Source organism: Scaptodrosophila lebanonensis, unplaced genomic scaffold, assembly GCF_003285725.1.
Source record: "Scaptodrosophila lebanonensis strain 11010-0011.00,11010-0021.00 unplaced genomic scaffold, SlebRS2 tig00000053-arrow-pilon, whole genome shotgun sequence".
Lineage (NCBI taxonomy): Eukaryota > Metazoa > Arthropoda > Insecta > Diptera > Drosophilidae > Scaptodrosophila > Scaptodrosophila lebanonensis.
This window is the reverse complement of record NW_022060548.1, coordinates 1,833,046-1,860,878: the sequence shown is the minus strand read 5'-3', so window position 1 is coordinate 1,860,878 and position 27,833 is coordinate 1,833,046. Positions and strand designations below refer to the sequence as shown.

At 35.9% G+C, this 27,833-nt stretch overlaps 1 protein-coding gene and 1 pseudogene across 1 annotated transcript in view; both read right to left on the bottom strand.

Annotated features, from left to right (window-relative positions):
- LOC115624425 (dopamine D2-like receptor) overlaps positions 1-27,382 on the bottom strand; it is a 51,733-nt gene extending 24,351 nt beyond the window's left edge. The window contains exon 1 of the mRNA XM_030519164.1: positions 27,152-27,382. Coding sequence (XP_030375024.1) covers positions 27,152-27,374 — 223 coding nt within the window. The 5' untranslated portion in view covers positions 27,375-27,382. The remainder of the gene's footprint in view (positions 1-27,151) is intronic.
- LOC115624426 lies at positions 392-1,172 on the bottom strand (annotated as a pseudogene).
- Positions 27,383-27,833: the final 451 nt, after the last annotated feature.

Sequence of the window (27,833 nt, the reverse complement as noted above, 5' to 3'; positions counted from 1 at the left end):
TACAGCGAGACCGGCAAAACAGCTGATAGGGTTGCCAGAGTTCTTATGTACATACTTATCCTACTACAAGTGTACATTTAAAGTAAAACGAAATACGAAACGAATTATGAGAATACCTCCAAATTCAGCTTAGATTTATTTCATGACATTCCAGCAATAAACTTGGACTAGTTTTTGGTTTAATTCATTTATCAAAACATTATCTTTTTCTACTACTCTATTTATTTTAGTTATCTGCATTTAAAACTGTAGCCGTCTTCGGTTAGAGCTATGAATTATTTTAAGCCATATCAAATCTTAGAAATCCTTTATATTCCTTTATATTTTTAAAGAGAACACATTTTTAAATGGAATTTGATTTATTTTTTATTTATTTTATTATATTATTTTATATAATGGAAATGAACATTAAATCGAACTTGTAAGCACTTGTCAAATGCAACATTTAAATAACTATTCGTTTCCATTTGTTTCGTGAGAATATGAGCAAAATCTTAATGCAAATGTTCTTCTTTATGGTTACATAATACAAACTTTAAAATAAAGCCTTAAGGGATAGCAAAGCATAAATGAAAAACTCTAATCAGATTACAATAATATCTTATAATGCCTGCGATATGTTGTGGTAATCTTCATTCATTTAATGATTGTATTCAGCAGGAAATTTTGTTTGCTTTAGCATTTAGTTGGAAGAGAAATAATAATGATAGCCATATTGTTTTATACTTTCTTATACTCAATTTATGTTTGAACTCTTTCTTTTATCATTTCTCTTGCTGCTCCACAAATTAGCAATCCAGAAAGTGGGCCGCCATTAAGAGATCAACCGCTATATCGGGCTCAATGGCAAATGGTGGGACAGTGCTTGAGCAGTCCTTGAAATGAACCTTATACATGAAATACCCGCAGACTTTTTCCAAAATGTGCGACGGTATTTCGTGCAAATGAACATCATTGGCCTGGTCGTCAGCATAATCTCCAGGACCGGTCAACATAGCCTTGATTGTGCCAGAGACAAGAGCGTATTCACGTTTAATGACAAACTCGTGTCCATCTGAGGAAATGAGCTTTACATAGTTGGCATTCGGGCCCATTAGACTGCCATATGCATTAGCGCTATATTTCTCGTCCAAGTCATCCATTTGGTATTTTTGAATAGGTTTTCTTTTTCTGTTATGCCTGTTTAGAATTTGTATTATTGAATACTGATGCTATGATTTTGACAATATTTGATAAGGTTTTTAGAAAACTTTGAGTTACTATTTGAAGAGAAGGATGTTATCAAAAATATAACTATTGCTTTCAATCGAAATGCTTTGGAAATGTACAAGTTTTTTGCTCATCTCTAATCTCTATTATAGGAGCCCCCAAATGGCACCCAACTGCTTCTTATAGTATTCGATTTCCGCTTGACTTTGTGTAGATATCCTTTTGTGTGTTTGTGAATGTGTGTGGCGTGACAGCTTGGGGCTTGAGGCTTGCCGGCCAAAACCGTGCCCCTTCTCTGAGGAGACCCCCTGGCATCCTGCTTCAAATTGAGGCAAATGCGTTTATGGAACGATCGAAAGCCCATTAAATAGTTGACTTTATGCGTGGCAGGCACATTTTGCCTTCTAGTTATTTATTTTATTTGCTTGCTCTCCGGAACATTTGCTTGATGTCCTCCGCCTGCCCGAATGACGTTGATGATGATGATGATGACGATGACGAGCCCGTAAAAAGGATAAAGTGAGGAAGCAGCAGGAGGTGAAACAACAACTATGTGGCATGTGGCAACATTTTTTCGTTCCTCGTCTATGGACCCTGAAAATAACTAACACGCTTTAGGTGCGCTTCAACGCATATATATGTCTGTGTGTTCGTGTTGCTGTTGGTGTTGGTGTGTGCCGTGTGCCGTGTGGTGTGTGGTATGTGGCTTGTGGCTTAAGAGCTGCCGCATGTTCCGCTTTGACTTTCGGGGCCCAAATGCGGCTGCGGATTCGGCTGCTGTCAGCTTCTGCGGAAGTGTCTATCATATGCATATTAATAGCTTCCCCAGAAATGATTTTGCTATTTTCCAAATATTTGTTTATATGCAGACGCGCGTGCTTGTGTTATCTGTGGCTTTTTGTTTTGAGCTGTGATTTGTTTTGGGATTTTTGGCTTTTAGTTTTCAGCCTGAACCGTTCAACTGTTGAATAGTTAGGCGGCTAAGTGCTTTTTGGGATAATGGCCCAAGATGTGGCCTTTAAGGAAATGTACGTTTTGCTTTCTATCAATTATGCTAATATTTTTTTACTTTTCGGTACAGTTGAATACATAAATGGATATCTTTTGTGTGCTTATATAGGCCGTCATGGTAAATTAAAGATGATTTTATTTTAAAATAAACCAAGAGATTTTGTATTATTAACAAACTTTAGAGTATAATCTTACATTTCTCTGACAATATTAATCTGCACTACCAAACTAATTTGCAAATTTCATTAAAATCAAAGTAACATTGCGCCTGCAGCCACTGCTAATGCACCCATTTTTAACGCATCTGTCCATTATTTCAGATGCTGTGATTTTCCTCTTTAGAGGTTTTTGGTTGTCAAGCAGTTTTGCACAAGGCTAGTGCTTCAAATCGGCTGTCAAGTCTCCTGCCATATGGCAGCAAAACTTAAACTTCTTCAGCTCAACTGAGCAAAGTCTTTGCTCCTACATATATGTATATATTCAAGTCGTATAAGGCATAGACAGCTGTCAGATTGCACACACATTTATAAATAGTCTAGTTATAGTGCATCTTAGCCTCACCATATGCTGAGCATATGCTCGTGAATTTGATGTCTCGCTTTGGCAAGAGAGAAGCCTCAAACATTTTGCCACACTCCGCCACTCATGTGTCTATTTATGTAAGAAGAAAAAATAAAATTTCTAAAATGGTAAACACAGACAGATTCAACAAAAATTCAATTAAATTCTCAACATGTCTCATATAAACACATTTATATTTTAATAGATTTCCCATAGAATATTTAATATTTCATGGGATCGGGCCAAACGAATAAGGCAGCTGGAGTATAGGAAGAAGTAGACATACAGGCAGGCGAGTATTTCACTTTGTTTTCACACTTCAGCAAACTTAAGTGCCACAAGCGATGCACACACACACACACAAACACACACCCACAAGCACACATACACACATAGACAGACATACATTTTCCTATACTTCGAAATTCGAGTCGACCTTTGCCTGCCTGCTCGCCTCGCTGATTCTCATTGCTGCCAGTTGTTGTTAATATTTTTTTATTAACATTGTTGTAATTGTTGCTCTTAATGTTGTCGAGTGTTGGGCCTCACGACCCCGCAGCCACACGCCTTCACGACCCCATATGCCGCACTTATGAGCCGCATGGCCGCATTTTATTTCCATGTACTTTTCAATATTTGCACTGCTTTTCCTCAGCTTACGCTTCACTGAGCTTTAACACCAACACTTGCAGGCATATGTATGCGCATAAGACAGATAATTGTTGGAGCCTTCAAATCAATTACCAACTACAAATCTTTTTAATTACAAAATAAAACGCGAAATTTCAAAAGTGAAGTAAAACTTCGGATTATTAGGGATAATTTCCATTTATGTAGGTCTGAGATGCGTTCAAGCTGTGCCAGCGAATTACTAACTAAACATCATCGTATACTCACTATGGGCTCCAATGTAGCATTTATTTATCTCTGTGCCCTATCAGTTGGTTCTTCTACTTTTCCCATACCCTAGAAGTAATCTCTAGTTGATAGGCCTGGCATGTGACGTTTTCAAAAAGTCACGCGAATTTTCTATTTAAAAATTTTACAATTAAAACCAATACAGGTGAGATGTTTGTGGCTATATAAGTAGAAGAATAAAAGAAACCCAATTACAACTATTTTATTTGATTTTCCCGACTTCTGTTTCATATTTAATTTTTTCAAATAATTAGTTTTTTTTATAAATTGCCTGGAATTCAATCAGATTTTATGACAACAACAACGAGCATGTTTTACAAAAATGACAATTTCCACAATATTAAAAAAAAAGACCAAATTAATTGAAGGTAAATAAACAATTTTATTTTGAATTATGAATATCTGACACTGCAAAAGGCATGCAGAAAAATGTTGTTAACGTTTTTACACTATTTATATAGCCTGATTTGAGTGAACGTGTCGACTACTAGCGTCTGTGCAAATTGAAAATGCTTCATAAATATTTGAACAGTGTTTATTTATTTATTGCCAGTTGCATATTTACTTGTCACATGTACGGGTACATATGTCGATTGCCTGAACAAATTTGGAAATATGTATATAAGAGGTATACAAATATATTTACCATCTAGTGTTTATAATTGCTTTCACAGTATCCTGACCAATTCCTCACCACCACCTCTCCTGTGCTCACTCATTTTAGCCATAACTTTTGGCCAACACAATTGACATTTTCGAAAATTGCCGACCCTAATGTGGCAAATAAAGTGGCACTTTCGATGCCATAACGAGGCAACTGCGACTCCATTAGGTTGAGATCAGATCGAAGCCCAAATACGGCATCTGATGCTACACTCTGGTAAGCTTCAAAGCTTACACAAATTGCTTTGTTTCCGTTGCCTCATTACACGCTCCTTTAGCCTTTCATTATGCTCATTGTTTGTCTATTTGTGTGGGCGTGCATTGATGTGTGTATTGGTGTGCGTGTCTGTCTGTGTGTTGGAAGAAACCTAATGCGGCTGATATTGCTGCTGCTGAGTAGCAGTTTACTTTTAATGGCAGTAAAGTTTTGCCTGCAACGCTGTCGGCACTGCAAATAGATTCCAAAGCACCTTAGCCTCTGCCCTTGCACCCGATCCCTGCCCCTGAGCCAACACTTGGGACTAAAGTTATTGCAACTTTGTTGAAATAACCCAGCACTAAGCGCTCTCGTATTGATGATGAGCTTGGCATCTCAGTGTTTTTCTTATAAACTTTCGAGCACTTTGCTAAAAGTTGGGGGCCAATAAAGCAAACGTCGAGCGTTTAACGAAACGAGCAAGCAGAATGCGAAAATTTGTTGCATCTTTTAGGCGCGCAGGATAAAACTATAAATGAGACTTTATCTATTGGCTTGATCGCGAATAATTCGCAAAATAAACTCTGCCCTTTGCTCTGTTCTGCTTTCGTTTTATGCGTTCAATTGTGCAGAATAGTTGAGGGGCGTTTTTTGATGTTTAATGCTAAATTTGTAATCATGATATTTGTTAAAATACTTTCTATTCAATAAATATATTTCGGTTTGCTATCGGAATCAAACGTTTATTTTTTTAACTCTAATTTTTTTAAATGTGATTTATTCTGATTTTACTTTATTTAAAACCATTTGTAAACATTTGCTTTTTTTGATAAAGAATATTACATATTTTAAACAGCTTTAATATTCTATTTAGAAAGGAAACAAATACCAAGAGAGTGTGTTTATTACATTTGATTTAACAAAAGCTGACTGTAACGCTATATGTAACGCATTTCATTTACATACAATTTGCAAGGATGCCTTAAAGTTTCCAATTTCTGCGAACACACCTGCACGCCATCGAAATAAATGTCTAAACTGTGCGCTTTTAAAGCAAAATATTGATTTAGCGTAAAAGTTTTGCGTTCAAATAATTCTGGCAAACTTTCTGCTCATGGAAGAACAACAAAACCCATTCCGTCGAACCCTATCCACTGGGTTGCGACAGACTACATGGTTGTATAGTTTTCAGGGTCATTAGCCGAGCAATCAATATATTTCCGTTATGGTTTTATTTAGGCATGTTCAGACCTTTCTTGTTGGTCAGCGACAAAAAATAAAATACGGAGAGGATGCCAGAAGTTCATTTAACATATTTGCTACCAAATTTGTAGCTACGAGCCCCGGGGGTGGCAGTTATGACAAACAACAATTGCAACAACAGCAACAAATATATCGCAAAGATATTACAAAGTTTTATACGAGCAGTTAGGGGAGGGAGGATGCAAAAGGTTGCCCCGGACTGACTCGGACTTGGACATACTCTAGATCCTTTTTGTGTAATAAAATGAAATTACAAGACGATGACAACGAAGGCGATGACGACAACTGCGATGCCTGGACAGGATGATGGTGAGCTGAGCATAGTATGTAAGCTATTTGCCAAGCATATTTCATCTTTATGGTTTTGTTTTTTCTTTTCAACGCCACAACATTTTGGCATCCCTCCTTCCCTTGATTTCTCGAGACATTTATGTAACATCAACAAGCGCCCACACAGCCCCATACCTGCATCCACACATAGCCTGATATGTAAGTATATGCTTGTGTATAGTATGTAGGCATATAGAAAAACAAGTATAAACAACTTTTGCCAGCTCGTCTGCAAATATGTTTGTTATTTTTGATGTAGGCGCTTCTTGGTTTGCTCATGGCCATGACATATGCCCATGCCCTGCCTCAGCCCCAGCTCCAATTCCAGTGCTTGCTCATTGATGCGTACACGCATATGTGTTCACATACAACGCCCACCTGCCTTGCCACGCCCCCGCATTTTGCTGGAACTCACACACAAGCACGCATTCTCAATGCCTGTTGATGCTTCTTGATTTATTTGAGTTTAAAGCAGGAAATATCTTGATTTTTCTTTTAGCTTCATCGCATTTCTGAGACCCAAATTTTAACAACTTGCAACTTTTGTGCAAATTAGCAGCAGCAGCAGCTGCAACAACAACAACAACGACAAAGTGACGAGCATCAAGAAGCAAACGCCAAGTTCCAAAACTTTTGGTTGCACAGATTTTTGGTTAGTTATGCGAAGCAGGCAAATGCAATGTCAGCATCAGCGGCAGCCATAAACTGTGGTTTCTTCGCCTACGCTGCACAATTTCTGTGCCAACTAGTTCAGTTTTTTGAATTAATCCATTTTGAAGATTGAAAACATGGGACTCAAACCAAAATAAATCGATAATAGATCACTGATGGTTCGTAAATTGTTTAATAAAAGATATGGTTTCAGAAGTTCTGATTTAAATTCAACTGACTCATATTTCTAAGAATGCAACATTTTTGTGCTTGGACTTTTAAAACTCTTCCCCGCAAAATGCAAATAATATTTGATTCTTTTGTTTTTGAAACCAACATTCTTATAGTATAGCATGTGAACGCTTAAAAAATGGTTGTTGGACCGTTGAATACAATTTGTTAATACGATTATGTTTATGTTTTCAATTTTATTCGCAAACACTTATAGCTACAAGTATATTAGCTGGCACCTCATTTTTTTATTATTCGCTAGAGAAGTCTTGCTTTCCATACTGTGGTAGCATAAAAACTTCTCAGCAGCCGTTCTTAAACTAGTTCAAATCAGCACATGTCTATTTAGTATTATATTCCTACTGAATCTGTTCTAGGACTACTAGTGTCTTATTTTTCGTCTTCTACATACTTTTCCTACTTTGCTGTACTTCAGGCGCTACTTTGATGCTTTGTGGCTGCGGCGGCTGCCACTTCCACTTCCTTTTAGCGTTGAATGAAAAACTTTTCGCATAATTTTACCATAAGTGCGCAGGCACACACACACACAGACACACACCCTCATACACGCTCCGACACCCACACACCCAAACATCGAAACACAAGCACAAGCACGAGCACGAGCCGCAACTTCGAGCAGTCAATTTAATGTGGCAACATTTGTGGCTCAATCTCTCAGCCCTACATTTACCAAAGACGAGTTTACACAGATTATTTCAATCTATAATGCAGTGTGCGCAAAATTATGGAATAGCTAATGAATAGTGTACGAAAAGGTACAGCTTCGAGGAAAGCTTGAAGCACTTAAAGGTGTTTGGTATGAAGTAGATGTATGAGGAATGGTATTACTCAAAACCATCCGAAAATATTTTTTGTGTTATCTAATAGTAATGTGTACTCAAGCATTAAAGTGCAGATAAGATAATGATACCATATATTAAAGCATAGACATACAAAGCCATTTCTGAAGGATCTTAATACCAAGTTAATACATATGTAGGTTGAATGCGTTATGGGGTTGTTCTCCCTATTATTTCACTAAAAATTTCCTTAATAGGAAAATAAACACTTGGTTTAAGGTACAAATAATATATTCTTAATCGTTTATTTCAGCGTTTCAATTTAACAAAATCCATGCGACAAATTCCTTCTGTCTTCACAACTCAACTTCTCTTTTCGATCTCCTTTATACTATCGATAATTCGTCTTAAAGTTAGGGCTGGACGAACATTAACGTACCAGGGCTACATAATCTTAAATAATAGCTTATTCCTACACGTATATTACTTTCATATTTTAAAATGTATCACCTTTTTTTATTGTGTATAATTTCGTTTTTATATGCTTGTAATATTCAGTTTATTCTGTGCTTCGTTTTAAAGTTTTCTTATAGTGTGGCTTGAAAAAGTATAATTTTTATCAGCCTATGGCGCTTTATTATTATTATTTTTTTTTTGCTTAGTGAAACAGTTTTATTAATCCATTAGGAAAAGTACATATTAGTAACTAAAAAATCAATCTTCTTTCATTTTCTTATTACTATCATCTCTTAAATATCTTTTAAATGTCTTAATCTTTTCATACGCTTTATGTAATTCATAACTGTTCTATCTAAAGACTGCTTTATGATCAACCACTTTCATTCATAATATATCTAGCAATGCCATTGCGGTTTGTCTTAATCATTTTCCAAGAGGGCTATTAAAAGACATGCCACTTTTTAAACGTCACAATTGCCCAGACCACAACACACTTTAATTGCCCAGACCTTGCCACTAAAAATAGTCCCCCAAGCTCATCAAAAATTGCACAGCGTACCAGACCACAGACTAGAGAGTGGAGACCACATGGCACAGAACTTTGTCCCCAAGCATCGAGCAAAGTCTAAATGTCAATTATATTGAGATTTATGCATAATTTAGCTAGACTTTTCTTGCGGCCCATAGAGCCGTGCATTAAAAATTCAAATGCGTACCGCTAAAAATACTTTGAATTCAGTTGTCTGTATGTAGACACGAGTATTTGCGTCAATTGTGCGTTGCCTGGGAAAGGGTTGAGGTCACAACATTTGGCAAATCGCCCCACTTTATAATAAATCGGAACAGTTGTCCAACTATAATTAACATGCATATGAAAAGTTTGCGGTAAACGCTGAACAAAAGCTTCTACAATACTGTACAACAATAGTCGACTGAATTCGAATGAATATTAATTTTTAAGCACTCATGCATGCAGCACACGACTAGTTAGAATAAATTGCTTGAAGTACAACAAAAAAAAAAAAGGAAAAACGATCCGTATGTCATCTGTAAATGCTGTCGTCGCTGTATATGATTATTGAAGCCTCATCGAACAAAACGAAAAAATACTGGCCAACATTGCTGTTAAAACATTACCATTTTATGCTTTGGCTGTTTGAAATTTCAGGATGCACTCGTACTGCTTACTGTTATAACGTCAATTAAAAAGACTTCACACTTTCCTATCATCGTTATCTGTAAGGTTTTATAACCTGAACTCTTTATTGTTAGTTAATAATAGGAATACTCCAATTTTTAAGCCAATTTTTTTTTTTAATTAAATGAAAATGAAATGAAGTTAAACATTAAAACTCACATTGATATTGTAATCGATTGGGCTAAGTATATGTACTTGTATAGCAAAAATGGGACACAAACGATAATTACATAACTATTTATAACAACAAGAACGATAAACAAATCCCAACTTAAAACTAGTTTTAATAGCATGAATACATAAACTACGTAAACTAATAAACAAATAATTGAATAAATGACAGCTTAAATCAAATATTTAATAAGAAAATAAATTAATAAAAAAAAAAAATATGTTCATGAATTTAAATTTATATTTTTAAAGAATACTCAGCAGCTTACAATTGAGCCGCTTCCTAGAGAAGAAATGCTTTTGAGCTCCAGGCGAAATATATGAAACCCAAAGGAATTAAAGGAAGCGTACTCACATATATTAAAAAAGGGTTTGAGAATGTGTTTTTGAAAATTATTAGATAGCTTCGAACCATAACATGTCTATTTTATAAAAATGTTTTCAAAATCTTTTCCTCAAATATATTGTTTTTCTCTTTTATTTGGCTAAACTACTTGTATTATTTTAAAATATTTGTACTATAATTATGCAGTAGTTGGTACTTGTTAAAACATATTCATATTATCATTTGTGTTGATTAACCACAAAACAGCTAAAATATTAGTATTTCATATTTTAAAGGAAACTGAAAATAGTAATATCAACAAGAAGCGCGTTAGATTTTAAGTTAAGCTTTTCTACCAATAAAATACAACCCAAAAAAATGCAAATAGGAAATTAATTTTGTGTAGCTCTCTCTTTAAGCTTCTCTAATCCACATTCAAATAAATACTATGTATTAAGAGCTGACCGACTTTAATGCACTGCAGCTTTATTGAACGCACACATGTAAATAGCCAATAAATTTGTTATCCTAATGATGGTTTCCTTGCCCACTCACATTGCGCATACGACATGTTGGCACGTGCCTGAACATAACATTGTGAAATGTTGTTTATTGTTAATTAAGGTTTTGTGTGTTTGCCAAGTGTTGCGGCGTGTCACTTTAAATAGATGTCTATTTAATTATAAGTAGTTGGTGTAAATAGGGTAGATTTATTTAAATGAAAATCCTACATTTGTACGGCTGGAGCATGCAAAATTACTAGATGTAACTGTATATTTGCAAACACCTATCAACACACACTCACACAAACTCAATTTTCAACATACACACCCACGCCCTCGGCAGTAGCATGATTGCTGCTGACTTTGTTTTCCTTATTGCCACTGTCATTGCCACTGTTGCTGCTTCTGCTTCTGCTTCTACTTCTGCTCATTTTGTTTGCTTGCTGCTCATGTTACAATTTTAATGAAGTCCAAAAAATGTGCAAAACAAACAATGTGCGGACATGTATGCTATGTAGGAACGAGGGAGTTGATGTTGGAATCTACACACGGCCAGTGTCAATTCAATTAAATGGAAAATGCAGTTGCAGCGCAGGCATTATTCAGGTTGCAGGCTGAAATGCTATATCAGTTAGTCTGCTAACTGGCCAGATGTAATATGAGTATCAGCAAAATATTGTGGAATTGAACTCTGTACTGGCACATCAAAGGCTTGCATTGGCTGATTGTCAAAGCGGAAAATGTTGGATTTTTCAGAAAAACTTAAAAACAAAAAACATTTTGGATTTTTTATTAAGGTTTAATTTGCTGTAATTACAGATTATTTCCCTTCAAATTAAAGGCTTATCGTATTGATGTATCGTATTCTGTATAACATATTTTTTTTACAAATAAAAAGAAAACGAAGCCTTCATTAATTGAAAGGTTTGTACTCGTACTAATAAAGCAGATTAAGTTTTAAGAAACTCAATACTGTTGCCTAAATCTATTTCAATAAAATTACATTCAAGCTTAAAGAGTACAATTTTAATACAAATTTATACTATCAGATTTTTGTTTTAAATATATTTACGAAGTTGTAAGATATATAAAAATATAGATATATAAGATATTGATATTTAATATATTTTATTTTCTCTAGAACTTGTAACTGTGCCCTACCCGCACGCGCATAGAACTAATGATAGCTGTTAATAAATTAGGGTGAAGAGAGCAATAAAAATATTGGCTAAATAAAGAACAGAGAACATAGTTTGACCAGCGATTCTTTCTCTGAGGCACCGGACTAAATAAAAACCGGACCGTGGCGGGTAAATCCAGCGCAATATCTTTAGCAGAAGCCTCAATCATATTTTCTGCTAGTACGCTTTTTTTAGCCGAATGAATTGATTTTTAAAAATTGAATTGTGCTTGATTTAATACTGAATCGTGCATCTTCTTTTATTTTCAATTACTGATATTATTTTTCAAATGATGAATAAATAAAATTCAATTCGCTTTAAGCACAATCCAAAAATTCACATATAAGCTATATGTCTTATTTTACATTTTATTCACTTTCCATTTTACTCTTCCCTCCTAATATTTCCTTTATTGTCGTGAAAAAACTAGCATTAATTACCCCTCCTCCTCCTTAGGTCCTCCCTTAAGCTATAGGCTTGCAATGCCCCAATACCATCAATCCCCTTGCAAAACCCTTTGGCCCACAGTAAATTTCATTTATCAAGCTTTGCCAATGACAAGTTCTAGCCGAGTTGTCCGAGAGTACGATTTCAGTTTTTGCGCTTGATTAACGACATTGGGGGCACAGAGTGTTGCCTACTTTCTGGGGCTGCTTAGCATAGGGAAGCAAGCAACTGGAACAACAACTGGAACTGTTCAGGCTGTCAAGTCATATTTCATTTTTAGCAACACCCACTTGGATATACGAGTATATCTTTATTCATACCTATATATCTGTGTATATCGGATATATATATATGTGTAAGTGTGTACATACAGGGGTCAGTCAAGAAAAAATTTGCACATATGCGTGACAATCGCGTTGACTGTCAACAGTGGCGACCTTGTCCTCAACACATACTTCCATACATACGCAATACACATAAACGCTCATGCCTTTTGACGTGTTCGTTGTCAGTCGCTTGGCTGCGTGCCACACCGGGCGTATGCGTAATACACAAGAAGCCTAAGCTCTACTCCTGCCACTACCTTCATCGCGGTCTCTTCCTGTTCGGCCCTTTGTGCTTGCGTGTAGGGCACGTGAGTTTGCCAGCTTGGACGCGTTGCTATAAATAATTATAGACAACCCAAATTATATCATTAGGCATAAGTAACTGCGCTCCCCATCAACAAAAAAAAAGTATGCCAAGCACGTTTCACTTTTCAAAACACCGCACAACAAATTTTATATATTCTTTTCTAAGCATTAGCATATGCGTATATGTGCGTAAGCATGACATTCTTTTTAAAAATTTCTGCTTCAAGCGAAGGCCATAGAGTTTTCGCTGGAAATGCTCTTTAAATGTTTAACTGTTGTTAAAATTTCTGCCCATGGACGCGGCACGCAACACACAAGCACACAGTCATACACACACACATTTATACAAAAACGTGCGCAAATTGGAATTATCCTTGTTATGTCACTCTATTAGTGGCGCTAAATTACTTAAGCCGCCGTTCCGGGCACGTTGCCCGCAGGTAAGTGACGTCGCAGTCACGCCCAATATGATAAAAATAAGTATATATATTTATCCAGCATTGAAAATAACTTAAGCTTGTTGTCACTATTAGCACGGACTGCGTTTCCGGTTCTCCATTTTGTTCTATCGCCCGCTGCTTATTTGCCTTCTGCGTGAGGAATAGGAATAAAAGAAAGAAGAAAAAATGGAGCCTCTTTGCTTTCGCACTCTTTGCCGTTGCCCTGTTTGCTGTGCCGTTACTTGTTATCATTTAATATCCTGTCACTTAAGTGCCGCTGCTTGACTAGGACGTGCGCTTCAGGCGCAAATATTTTTCGCCCGATGGCTGCTAAAGTTTCATGCCATTTTATATGCTAAAATGGTAGATGAAAATTGCTTTCGTCTCTGCTGTTATTTTTCTTTTCTTCTTCCTTTTTTTTGTCTAACCCTTAAGCAACATCAACCACACATCGCATACGTGATATTTTAAAACTATCGGACAAAAACTTTGAGCACTACAGCAGCTCTCAATTTGATTTTCCTCAGCTCTTATGACATTGGAAAACTCAAAAAAGAACAAATATATGCAAAAAGTATTTCATCAAGCTTAGCAAACAAACAAACAAACGAACAAGCAAAGTTCACAATTCTATCAACAAATAAATGTGACAGAGGCATACAGAAAGAGAGAGAGAGAAAAAGGGAAAGAGTGGTTGAAAGCTACAGATATACTTATACTATATACAATTTGTTGTTCAAATTTCAGCCCATTCCAAGCTCATTCAAATTTGTATGCAAGCAACAAAAGGAAAAGCTCTTTAGTTACGGTGAATAAGTTCTTTGACTGTATATAAATCAATTTAAATATCATTGCATGGTAGAGTTGACAAATATAATTATATTATTAATTTGCATATCAAATTCCTTTGGTGGCAGATTAATTCAAGAAATACTTGTATGAATAAATTTCTGCACGAATTCGTACATATAGGCCATAAAGAGGTTTTTTTTTATAGTAGAGAACTATCCTTTTGTATAACATTTTTAATGCTTCTTTAGTGAAATATAATTAATTTCTGCATATGAAAATTTCAAAATTTCAAACATTATAGATTTTATAACATCACACAGAAAGGTGCATACCCTTCTTTTTGCTATGAGTTACTAAAAAAGAAAAGTAAAATTATAAAGAAAAGTAAAAATTATATAAATCAAACTATTGATTATAATTTTAACTTTTATTTGTTTTTTTTAGATTTTTTTTATTATTTATTGAGTCAGATCTTCTTTGTAAACTATATTTGATGTTGTTTTATTTTATGGCAACAAAACAAATTGATTTTCAGGAGCTCCGACCCGCGATAGGCCAACACTTATTTCGTACAAGGTGCATTACAAAGTAAACAGGACTTTTTGAATATAGCGCCCCCTGGTGGCGCTATTTAAATGTCGACTGGTGCGTTAGAATCTGCTATCTTTATCGATTGTCCAGTGAGAATTTCATGACATTTCATCGATTGGAAGTGAAGTTATTGCGTTTTAAGTGTCAGTATATTTGTGTTATCGGTGCGAAAATGGGCTTCGAACAAAGAGCCAACATTAAATTTCGTTTTAAAATTGGTAAAACTTTTACCGAATCGTTTCAATTGATGGAACAAGTTTATGGCGATGATTGCCTATCCCGTAGCAGAGTGCACGAGTGGTTTCAACGTCTTCAAAGTAGTCGTGAGGACATAAATGACGATCAACATGTGGGCCAATCAAAATTCGCGATCACCGAAAATTCCATCGAAACTGTGCGTGAATTCATCAAAAATCAGCCGAAATCATCATTGAAATTGATGGAAATGGAATTGAACATCTCACAAATTGATTGACGACCAAAAATTGCTCTCATCGATCGACTCTTGTGACCGATTCTTTGACCAAAAATTACATTTTAACCATTAACCACTCGCCGTATTCACCTGATATGGCACCGTGCCTACCTTTTCGGAAAAATGAAAAGAAAGCGTTATGCAGACGTATGAGCCATTCAAAAGGCTTGTACCGGCATACTGGCGGCCATACCGGCCGACGAGCTAAAACACTCGTTCGACATGCTTTTGGAACGTGCAAAAAGCTGTATTGAAGCAGAAGGAGACTATTTTGAATAAAATAAATTGATTTTGCCGAAAAAACCATTTCTTCTGTATTTTTTTTAAGTCCTGTTTACTTTGGAACACACCTTGTATGTCGATGTCTACTAATTCGAATGTTTGGCCTTCGGATTTGTTAATAGTTAACGAAACAATGAACGAATCATTTAAATCGGTCCAGTAGTTTCGGAGCCTATTCAATTCAAATAAACAAACAAACAGCCAAACCTTTCCTCTTTAGAGTATTAGTATAGATGTAAGTATGTGTCAACGTCAGCGGCGAAAACAACAATAATTTGTCAGCATACTCCTTCGAAATTCAATCCCTCTCCCACACACACACACACTCACACACACACAACACAAAAACACAACAACCGCTAAACGAGCGCCATGCATTCAAAGCAAAAACTGTGTTGCTTACTTCTGGGCTGGGCCTTTATTTTTTTTCGCAAACACAGGCGAGACAACTGCAAATTGCTTGACTGGCAAGTAAAATGTCTTGGAGAGTGGGGAGTGTTGGTTGTTGGCTGTTGGCTGACGGACTTGCGGCAATTTTCGCACTTTTACAATGTCCGTGGGGCGGGCATATAAATTACATGCCACTTTCTTTGCGCTTTGGCACTGGCAAATGAACTTGTGGCCATTCCAAAGGCGGCAGTAGCTCACAACTTGGCACAATGCCAAGTCAAGACAAGTGAACCAACGGCTAAGAAAAAGAGGGGTTCAAAGCATGTCTCTCATTTGAACTTCCCAGTGTCAGTTGCAAGGCTTGCCCATTTTGATTCCGCCGTTCATTGTGCCTCAACCGCTCAAATGAAATATTCAACAAACGATTTTCGCACAGCTATAAAAAATGCAGCTGTTAATCCATTAGCATTAAGCGTTCCAACAATAGCACAAGCACATAATAAAAGGTAATAACAGACCAGCCAAGTGCCGGCCAAAGTGTGGGGCAAAACAAGCACTGCGAATGCACGCCCACGCGTGCGACTGCAAAGCGAAACAATCGATATTTAAATAATTACACAGACCTTGAAGGGGGTCCGGCTACACAGCCATACACACACAAATACAGATATGCATATGCGGACTGCATATGGTTGTACAACAAGGACCTACACGCACTAGAGGTGGGCCGGCAAAGGGATCGTGAATATATTTAAGAAAGAAGTTCAATTGTTGGGAATAGATAATCTAAACTTTCTTAAATAAAGGCTACCTCACTCGTTAGGAATTTTGAGAATCGGAATAATAAATAAATATGTAATAATTTATTAATTAATAATCAAATTAAATGCACCGTTAATGACTCCAACTGGACTACTAGATATTTCGCCAGCGATAAAGACGTAAATATAAATGAAAGAATAGTTTTATGTACTTTCTTTTATTGCAGCACTGTTAAGACTTTTCTCTGTTATTTATTTATTATTATTATTATTAATTCCTAGTGCTACAAGAATGATTCTTATAAATTAATGCACTAGTCACAACAATTAAATGTCCTTAGATATTATTAAAATTCAAGTGATTTGATTAGCCTACTTAACCTATTTATATTAGATACATTTTAGTTATACATAAATTTAAAACTTTAAGACTTTTATTTAAACTGCGAACTTTGTACTCTAATATCATATGAATAAATTTTACAGCACAACTTTTGACTTAACGACCCTTGTAAAATTAACAATGCAATATTTTGTGCAATAGTACCTATTTAAACAAATTTCTTGATCTAAATTTCAGTAGTTTAACGAGCTGACAGAAATCCCACAATGTGAGCTCATTCTTGAGTATATGACTCACGATTTCAAAGTTACTTGCAGCTTAACCAATTCTCTAAGAGTGGTCTCTTATCTAAAACAACTCACACTGGCGTGTTATGGCTAAATCCACATCCATTTCCGCAGCACAAAATTTAAAAATAAAAAGAAAGTAAAATAAAAGTGAAACACTACAACTTTTAATTAATCGATCTTTAATTATGTATATTTGTAGATTTTTTTTAAAATATTTTTTCTTTATTTAAGATCTGTCTTAAGGAGGACAATTATTAAATTATATGGTAACTTTGAAATTTGTACAATCATGCGTTCTGTCATGATGGTTGTGACGTGATTAAACTAGATCGCTGAGCCCTATATGTATTTAAATATAATATATGAAGTGAATAATTCTAGACCCTTAAAAGGTCGCCGAACAGAAGGACAGACTTTACTTTACCGACTTTACTTTGTGTATACAAATATAGAGTTAGTGCGTGATTTTCATCGCCATCTCTAATGCAACACACGTCAACGCATTCATGCCAGGCAGACAATTTACAAAAGTGCATTTCCAACATCCGCCTTGCCTTAACCTCATTTCATTTTGCTACAATATGATGTGTTTAAGTGTGTGTGTGTGTGTGTGTGTGTGTGTGTGTGTGTGTGTGTGTGTGTGTGTGTGTGTATGTACCTCAAGTGCCAAGGTGCTCAGTTAGCTTTGTTGTGTACAGCCTGCTCCTGCTGCTGTTTCTGCTCTTGCACCTGGCCAGCGGCGTCTTGAGGCAACGAAAAGCGAATGTCTTGCTCGACGCTTTGCTGCACTTCTACAACCAAGGGCTAAGGACTATGGCTCTTGGTCTTGTTGCAATGTTAAGTTTATGTACAATTTGTGGCATTGACTGTCAAGGCGAGCGACTGAAGTTCACTTACACTTACACACACACACACACGCCGAGAACCATTTACATGCAATGTGCCTTGACGTTTTGGCCCAGTGCACTTGTTTCTCAGTCAGTTTGTTTGTGTTGCTGGCTGTTGTTGTTGTAACTATAACCATGTCTTCGAGCTGTTCGAGGGTTTGTTTGTGTGTGTTAGTTGGCTGGCCCAAAGCAATTTGGATTTGGACAAGTTATCGATTCAAGTCAAATATTATTAAAGTAATGGCTTTTTGTCGTTTTTTCTTTTTCAATGCTTTTTTCCATTTTCTTGTCAATTAATCATGTAAAGTGCAGTTTGTGTGCGCTTAAATGCTTGGTAAATAGGCAAACATACAAAGGACTTGAAAATGACAATAATAAATATCTACGAGCAGGCACTTATGAAGCATTTGTCGATAACATGGCCGACAATTTAGTGGGAGTGAGTAATTGATTGATTGCAGCATTTTCGTAAATAAACTAGCTATTGGGAGAAAAGCTTTTGAAACTAACATCTTTTTATAGAAGAAAATTATTCTTAGTTCTCTAGAGTTGAAGCTGTTTAACAAGCTGCTTAACTGTCTATAGTTCTTTTTGCAAGTATTCTGTAAGGAGAAAATAACATTTATTATACGATATCAGATATTTATAGAGTGTTATTATTTATGCGGTGCTTTTAAAGGTCATCGCTTTTCAAAGAAAATTTCCACAAAAATCTTTTGCAGAAAAATAAATAAATATATAAGTTTTAAGTATTTGCAAATAACGTTTATGAAGAAAAGTAATAGTATAATAATACAAAGAAAATTTCAAGCATACAAATGTTTTGCAGAAAAATAAATAAATATATAAATTTTAAATATATGCACGTTTATGAAGAAAAGTAATAATATAATAACAGCAATGCACCTCTTCGATTAAAACAAAAAAAAAAACACAAAAACTTTACACCTTGAATTCCGAGAGCATCTGCGCTTCTGTTAAAAGCAAAGCAATCAGGAAATAAATGTAAAAACTCGATACTGGAAAACTTGAGCTCTGCTGCCAAAGTTCCTGCATTGCTTGACCAAAAGGAGAACTAAGTCTTGGGAGCCGGAAATAAGTATTGGAACAGCAAATTGAAAATTGAAAATGTTAAACTGTTTTTTCTTAAGAATTTAAAACAGCAGTGGCTGCTACAATAACAACATGGCGTTCAACCCGCTCGCATCTCGCGACTTTTGCTTGATTTACAGTTACATTTGTAAGTAGACACAAAACACTTAACAGCTGAAAAGGACTTTGCATAAGCAATGAGAACGAGAGGCCCGCACCACAAGCCGTTTCGCAACATATGTAAAATTTTGAGCTGAAGCAGCGAGAGGGAGGGGAAGGGGGGCCCCAACGGATGGGGAAGTTCGCTCTTCTGACGACTTAAAGAATGAAAAAAACGGAAAAGAAAAACTAAAATAGAAACGCGCATAACGACGGCACACGCACACATATGTTTAACTAACAAACAAAAAATGGGACATAACTATAGCAGCGCGTGTGAGAAATGGGATGTGGGATGACGAGGCGGCGAATTTCAACGGGTTGGATAAATTGGGTAGTGGATGAGCAAGAGATGCCTTGACTTTTTACACATAACTGCACATGGCGCACAAAAACACGCACAACGACTGCCAACTTGATTGATGGGCCAACCAAAACAGGCGTGCGTGGCTCAGTAATAGAAACAGAGATACACAGCAGAACCGCAAGTACAGTAGATATTGCCTATGACACTAGATTAGACTATACTGTTAATTAATGCTGGCGAGATGTCCATACAAGTAGCCTCTGCCAAGCAGGAAAATTGTCAGATCAGTGAAAGTGTGAATTTTATTCAGAAAACTTATTGGTAATAGCTGAGATACAAGTATATTGGTAACACAGAAATGTAGCACAGTGTTGTTGTAGAGTTCAACACATAAATAAACACACTATTTTAATGTTTGAAATTAACCATAAATTATTTTTAATTATAAGTTTCAGTGTCTTAAATATTATCATTATTATAGCAATATGACATTTTAAAATACAGACAGGCGCCTTTTATGAAATTAAAATGCTAGCTTCAGACTCACTTCGGAAAATAATTAGATTCTTATGAGTGCATTTGTGGGAAATACATTTTCTTTAATAACCGATTTTTTTTTACCTCTTTCTATAAAAATATTCCTTTTTCAAAAAAACATCTCAAAATCTTTGGTTTGGTTAATTTTTAAATGACAACTTCGTAGTACTCGAAATACTTATAAATTAATGTTTAATTAAATTTATATATTAACCCATAAATGCAACACTTGATAAATATTCAAAAAATTTAAATCACTAACCCGTTCAATTAAATGTATGATACGTTTAAACTTTTGAAAATAGCAAGCTATAAAACTATAAGTTGTATTTAAACAATTTCCACTGCATCTTCAGATTCGAGCGCAATGACCACAAAAAACGGAACATGGATTGCCAAAAGGGTTCGCAACGCCATGGCCACGCCTCAGTCAAGCTTTATCCTTGTCTGTTTGGACTCACTCATTATTTTGGGCAGCGAACTAACGGCGTTTTAAACACCAGGAAAACTTCATTACATTTCAAGCATACACATACGAGTATGTGTGTGTTGCCAGCTTTTAGGCCTTGTCTAGATTAATTGGCTGCTGTGACCCAGTCGACAGCTGCCATTTTGTCTTCTTGCCTGCTTGTGTCTCTCTCTGTATGTGTGTGTATGTAGGTGTTGGTGTTTTCTCATTTGCCATGCACAGACATGTCAATTTTTGTTCCCTGCACATCAGGTAGGCAGCCTAAAGATTTATGCGATAAAGTCAGCGAAAACGCAATAGACAACGAAAGGCACAAAGCAGAAAAAGAGGAAAAACTTTATCAAACTTTGGCTCATTACGTTGCGGCTCGTTTATCTATGGAAATGAAAATCTGCAAAAATCAAAGCAAGTCCAATGACAAGTTGAGAAAGCAGAAGGCCGCTACTGCTGTGATCTGCCAGCGTCGTCGTCCTCGCCGTCATTGTGCGGCGCCCAAGCGTCAAATCAAACACTTGAGATGGGAACTTGGACAGCTTGAAAAAGGGAAGCCAGCGAAGCGCAGACAAAACAACCAGTGTCTTGTCTGCTTTTGTTTAAAGCAAATTGTGAGACTTTGTTTTCTATATGTATGTCTCTATTGTGTGATGCTAGTGATGGCGAGTGGCATAATAAATGCTATTAACTTAGCCAAGAAATTATTGTTGATTACTTGGAAGCTTGCTATACTTGTAGATCTATTAAATTCTTACTGGAAAATGTAATCATTTTCAATTTTAAAACTAAAAGGTTGTTTTTTTTACACTCAACTAAAGAATATCTTTTAATATTTTCAAATAAAAGTTGTTTCTTGATTTCAGAAAAAAGATAGCATTTATTCCTTTTTAATGTTTACCTTAAGAATTATTTTATATTCTGATCAATTGTAATTAAAATTGTATCATGAAATTAAAATATGAGATAAAAACTGATCATAAAATTTATAGTTATCTTGTCACGCGCCCATCTCTAGTGCCTATGGGTATGTGTTTTTGCCCCTGTCTATGCCTGAGTGTGTGTTTGTGTGTGCGAGTTGCTAGCTTATGCTATGGATTATGCGCTTAAAATGCTTTTTGACAACAGTAGCTACAACAGCAATAACAACTGCCGTTGTAACAACAACAGTAATAATAGCAGCAGAAATAACATCAAGCACAACAACAGTATCAGCTTTAAAATGATAAATTTGTTTCAAATTGTTGTTGTTAGGATTGCTGTTCTTGTTGCTGACATTGTTGTTGCCGTTATTATTGTCACTGTTAGGACAAAAAGCGCTTGACAGCAGCCACGCGCGCTCTTCCAGCGCGTCTTTATCTAATTTGCTTTACACCCGCAAAAATTTCATTGCATACTTTGGCGGGCAGCCAAGGAAACGCCGAGAAAAATAAATCGCAGCCCCGCCAATTTGCGCTCAATTAATCTGGTTGCGTGTTTTCTTATTTAACAAATGTATTTGTTCCTTTTTTATGTTTCTGCAAACCGGACCATGAGTTACACAGAATAGCAAAGATGGTGATTACTAGTTGGTTTCCGTTACTTCGTCAGGCGCAGTCTAATTCACTTTTTACTTTTTTCGGGAAATCAAATCAGACTGTTTGCAATTTTGTTTTTCAATATTCGCACTGACATTCCAAGTACGTGTATCCAACAATGGGAACAAAATAATAACAACTTTTAGAATGAGAGCCGCTTACGCGCAGAGTAATTTTTTGTAGCTGCACAGAATTGAATAATTGAAAAATCACAGTCGATTACTTAATCCAAGTAATCAATATTACATTCATTGTATCGCACAAATCATGTAATTTTTGACGTCGCTTTTGAAGCAGCAAAAATTTTGTCCATTAGTGTTAAAAGCTTTTTACTTACACGTGCAACAAATACTGTATTGACACAACATTTTGAGTTGAAGGCTTGGCATTTTCCATTACCAGACGTTGTTGTGATTCTTTGCTGGTCTTAATTGCATTTACAGTTATTAATTAACTTGCATTTCATGCATACATTATAATGAATTAAATTATGCATTAATTATGTAATAATAATTTAAACATTTGCTGCACGTTGTCTGAATCCACAGAGCCAATGCATGACTTCATCAGTGGTTATACACATTTAAATATAAACATAAATATATGCATATGCTTGTTTGTAAGCGATTTCGGAGCAAAGGAGATTGCATACAATCAGCAGTCCGTGTGTGCGTAATTGAAACAACCGAGCAGCAGTTTGCCTCTGGTCAGCATTGTGGTCTGCTGAGATTGCGATTTGGCTTACAACTGCGGCGTGTTTGGGGATTTCTTATTATGTAACAGAATATACATGCATATTTACAAGTATATACACACGTATACATAGTCTTTACATCTGATATCACTAATAAATGTAACTACTTAATTGTATACATAGTCTTTACATCTGATATCACTAATAAATGTAACTACTTAATTGTATAAAATCCAATAAAGGTAGCATTTCTATTAAACAATCAATTTAACTTTATAATCTAGATAAACAGGAAATGGATTTGCATTTCCTTGCATGGTAATTATAAAAGCTCCTGGGCTTGCAATGTTTTATATAATTAAAGAAATTCTGATTCGAAAACTCATATATTTATGCTTCATTATTTGAAGAAAATGTTCCTAATTCTACATTTAATAAAAACAATTCTTTTCTTCTGTGTGAAAACTTTCTAATAGGTTGAAAAAAACTACAAATTCCAAACCCAAATTTTAATTTATTAAATTATTAAACACGTTCTTCGATAGTTGAGCGAAGGGAAATTGTAGTATTAACAATAAAAAGGGATTTCCAAAAAAGTCGAATTGACTTTTTCAACCCATAAATAAAAGAAATTGTGCCAAATCTCCATTAAATCTTAAAATGTGCTTTCAATTTAATAATCCATAGACATTTTACACGCAACTTCAATAAACAATTTATGCCGCAACAGCCTAAACTTCAAGCTAGAACTTCTTAAAATATTTATTTAATTACAAAAATTATATTAGAAAAACACCAATGACACACACTATACTATATAATGAGAAATTGCAGCACTAGTTGAACATTTCAATTGAGTACCACTTCATTTGAATCATATCTCCATATAGGCATTAAACATATAATTTATAGCAGTAATCACTATTATAATGAGATTTGAAATCTAAACAATTCTAATTTATAATTAAAACAACTCTATAAAATGAAATTATAGCTGCAATTAAAATAATCAGTCGCGAACTATTTATTCGACCCATCTTTTTTTCGTCACATATTTATATGTAAATATTGCTGGTATTTTCTGAGTACATATTTTAAGGTAGTTAATGGACTTCAATTATTTATTAAACATATTTTTCGAGCCTTTGCTCGATTTAGAAAAATAATGTCTATAAAGCATATTGTATTTGTTAATATAATAAATAAAGGAAAACATTTCTAGATTTCGTTTGATATTTTTCCGCAAAACATAAAAGGCAAACGCCTTACCAATAGCTACCAAATTTATCCGGCATTATTGACACTAGAGCTATTTAAGATACGAATACTGAACAAACAATCTAGGGCCAAGGTATTTACAATGTTAATATTAAGCTGCTCAGCAGTCACTCCCAGACCATTGTCCTGAGACCTTTCGCTTTCGTTTCCCCACAAAGCTGCTGTCAACTCAGTGCTCTCGACATATTCAAATCCTGCCTTTATTTGCTTTGACTTTGACACAAACGTACCTTCGTTCGTTAGTTCTTGCGTTCGTTGGTCGTAGGGCGCTGCATTTTCCTGGCTGCAATATTTTTCACACTTGATATAACAAGCAGCCATTTGTTTGCCTAGAAACACACACACACACACAGACTGAGACACTCGAGGCATTGCTCACTTTGCTATTTGCCAAGTGTGTATTTGTGTGTGTGAACTCAGGTGTTTGTGCGTGCGTGTGTAATGGCTCCCAAAGCGAACGAAAAGCACAGATGGAAAAACTTGAAAAAATAAGAAAAGAAAAAGAAAAATACTGTCATCATCCGTGGAGCGTGCCGAGAGAAGGCAGCCGGTAAGCAGGTAAATAGGTAAGCTGGTAAGCATAAAAGCAGTCAGGCAGACAGCTGCTATCGCTATTTGCCTTTGCCCTCCTCAGAGTTTTTCGCTTTCGTTTGCAGCCTTCTAATGCCATTTTTATGCTGCACTTTGTGCAGAAAAGTAAAATGCTTCCGTTTGTCTTAGCCATGCTTTTCCCTCCCGACATGCCTCGCTTTTGGTATCACTGAAGAGTCCAGAGTGGAAAACTAAAAGGCACGAGAATCACGATGTCAAAATTAAACAAAACAATTGCATTTTGACAAGCATTCAATGCCAAATAGAACATTAAAAGTTAAGGAAAATTAATAGAATGATGAAGAGCAGCAAAGAAATCGACCATTCGTACACGAATCGTTCGCAATTAATACTTTGTACTTCAAGTGAATTTTTCGTTTAAAGTTGCCATTTAAATTTCAAATATTTGCACAAAACATTATTCAGAATTACATAAATTTACTTTTTGTTTTCTCTCATTATATTTATTACATTTCTCAGCCTAAAATCGTTTAGTATTTTGTGATTTCACTTCTGATTAGCTGGGAAATGAATTAATGATTCAATTTAATATTTAATCTAAGCCATTTTATTTTATATTTGATTTTTATTGCTAAATCATTTTTAGATTTTTTTTCAATTTCTTTTTATTATTTTAAATTTACTTTGTTTGGAACCGGTTCCCATCGCTAGGCTGTATTGCAATGCGCCTGGAAGGCGTCGAACAAAGCGTGTCAGTTATTAAATTTTCTCAATTATCTTTTGCGCCCTGCTTATGGTTTATGTTTAGTTCCATTTTCTTTTGCCATCTGTCGCCGGCATGGCTTTGATCGAAACATCTTGCACACATAATGCAATCAGCGAGCCGTACGCTCCTCGGCAACTACATCTTCATTATTCGCGACCGTGTCAGCATCGCCCGATATGCTGCACACTCTATTGTGTGGCTGTTTGTTTGTTTGTCTGCCTGCCTGCCTGGCTGCCTGCTGATTGCAGCATCCCCACCAAGGGGATGAGAGTGTGGGGGCGGGTAAGGTGGTTATGGTAAGACGATATTCGGTTGCATTTTGCGGCTTAATGATGACCGCATTGTGAGCTTGCTGCTAACACAGCCAGCAGCTGATTGGGCAACGCTTTTCAAATGCTTATTGGATTTCAATTTTGGAATTTCTCTGTGAATTCCTTTGCAAATTCTTATTGAAGTTCCAGTCGTGCTTGTAGTACTTGTAGCTTGGGCACGAAATATAAACAAAAAATGACCAGATTAAAGCAAAATTGAATTGCTGTCTATTGTGAGCTGATAAAGTACCAAATGAAGGATACCTAGATCCTGATAGTGAATGATTTCACTAACCATTGATTGACTTGGCAAAGGTATTATTTTCTGCTGAAAGTTTCAAATCAATTTCTGGCATTAACTGAGAAAATAGCCTATAAATAAAGCCTCTCAATATCAGTAGTATTGGCAGAATCTATGCGAGGGGAAATAATAAGTACAAATAAATTAATTGTTGAGTTCAGCTTTTTTTTAAAAACTAGTATATGTTTGTACTAATTATGTATCGAAGAGCCAACTACGTCAGCAAACAAAATTAACAACAACATAGCTTAATTGTATCATACTGATCATTTCTTTTCGAATACACTTCATTTTAATGCATTATTTCCAATAAAGGTTAAATAATTTTCTAAAACAAGGCTAGCTTAAAACGCAGAAGAAGCTTCAAAAGACCTCACATAGACCCGTAGCTTCTTTGTGTTGTCGTATATAATACGAATAGCTGAAGCAGCTTACTTTTTAAGGAAAACTATTATAATTTGCAAAGAATGGGCAGGGATCGGCAATCTATACTTAAGTGTCATACTATATAGAACCTTCTTAGTTAATTTCAATTTACATAAATTTCTTGTTTACTGTTATCTTTTGCCAACAAGGGTTAAATTAGGGGATGCTATATAAATATAAATATTTATTGTATCAGCAGAGTGTTTTTTTTAAAAACTGTCCATCGTGGACAGGGATCGGCAATCTATACTTAAGTGTCATACTATATAGAACCTTCTTAGTTAATTTCAATTTACATAAATTCCTTGTTTACTGTTATCTTTTGCCAACAAGGGTTAATTTAGGGGGAGCTATATAAATATAAATATTTATTGTATCAGCAGAGTGTTTTTTTTAAAAACTGTCCATCGTGGACAATCATTAAATTTGTTCAATAAACTTAACGATTAATTATTTCATTTATGAGCAATATAAATATGATTATGAAATTTATTGTCTATCAGCTTTTGTGTTCAAATATTAAACATTTTTCTTACTTCACCTTCGTCATTTGGTAGCAAATGGAAGTAAGCAGCTAGGCAATTATTGGATAACATAATCAGTTCTCTATTGAGGTGTGTCAGCTAATACTTCCCTTTTAGTAATTTATAAAATAAGTACCGCTGTGTTGTTTTTTTTTTTCCACACTCACCTTTCACAAGCGTCAATATGCCCAATGGCATAACCAAGACGGCGACCATCAGATCGGTTATGGCTAAGGACATGAGGAAATAGTTGGTAACATTTTGCAGGCGACGCTCCCAGGCGATGGCCAGACAGACGAGTATGTTGCCCGCCGCAGTGCCAAAGACCAGAACTAGGGCCAACAGCGCCCAGTAATTGTTAGCGTCGATGGCGGGCGAAGGCGTGGCCATGTCAGATAGGCCTGCGGTCGCATTGAGGCTGCCATTGTGAGCGACAGCGGTCTCCAATGTTGGCATCAGCTCCTCATAATTGCTGTAGTTGTTGTTGCTGCTGATGATGTTGTAGCTGCTGCCCAGTTGACGGCTTTTGTCCATGGGCCACAATAGCAGGCTGTTCAGTCTCTCGACGCTTTCCAGACTGCTGCTGATGCCACCACCGCCATACCAGTACCGCTCATAACTGCCTGCATTGTCGTGATTGTCAGGCCACCCCCCATCGTCGCCGCCACTGTCATTGTAGAAACCGAGAGCTGCATAAACATCCTCTTCCATGTTCGACGCGTGTTGGCGTGAGGCGTGAGCCTTATAGTGTACACTTTTTAAGTATTCTACAGCAGCTGTTGGAACGCCCCTTTTTGTTGTTGTGGCTGCTGCTGCTGCTGTTTTTTATGAACAGCAAAACGCATTTGC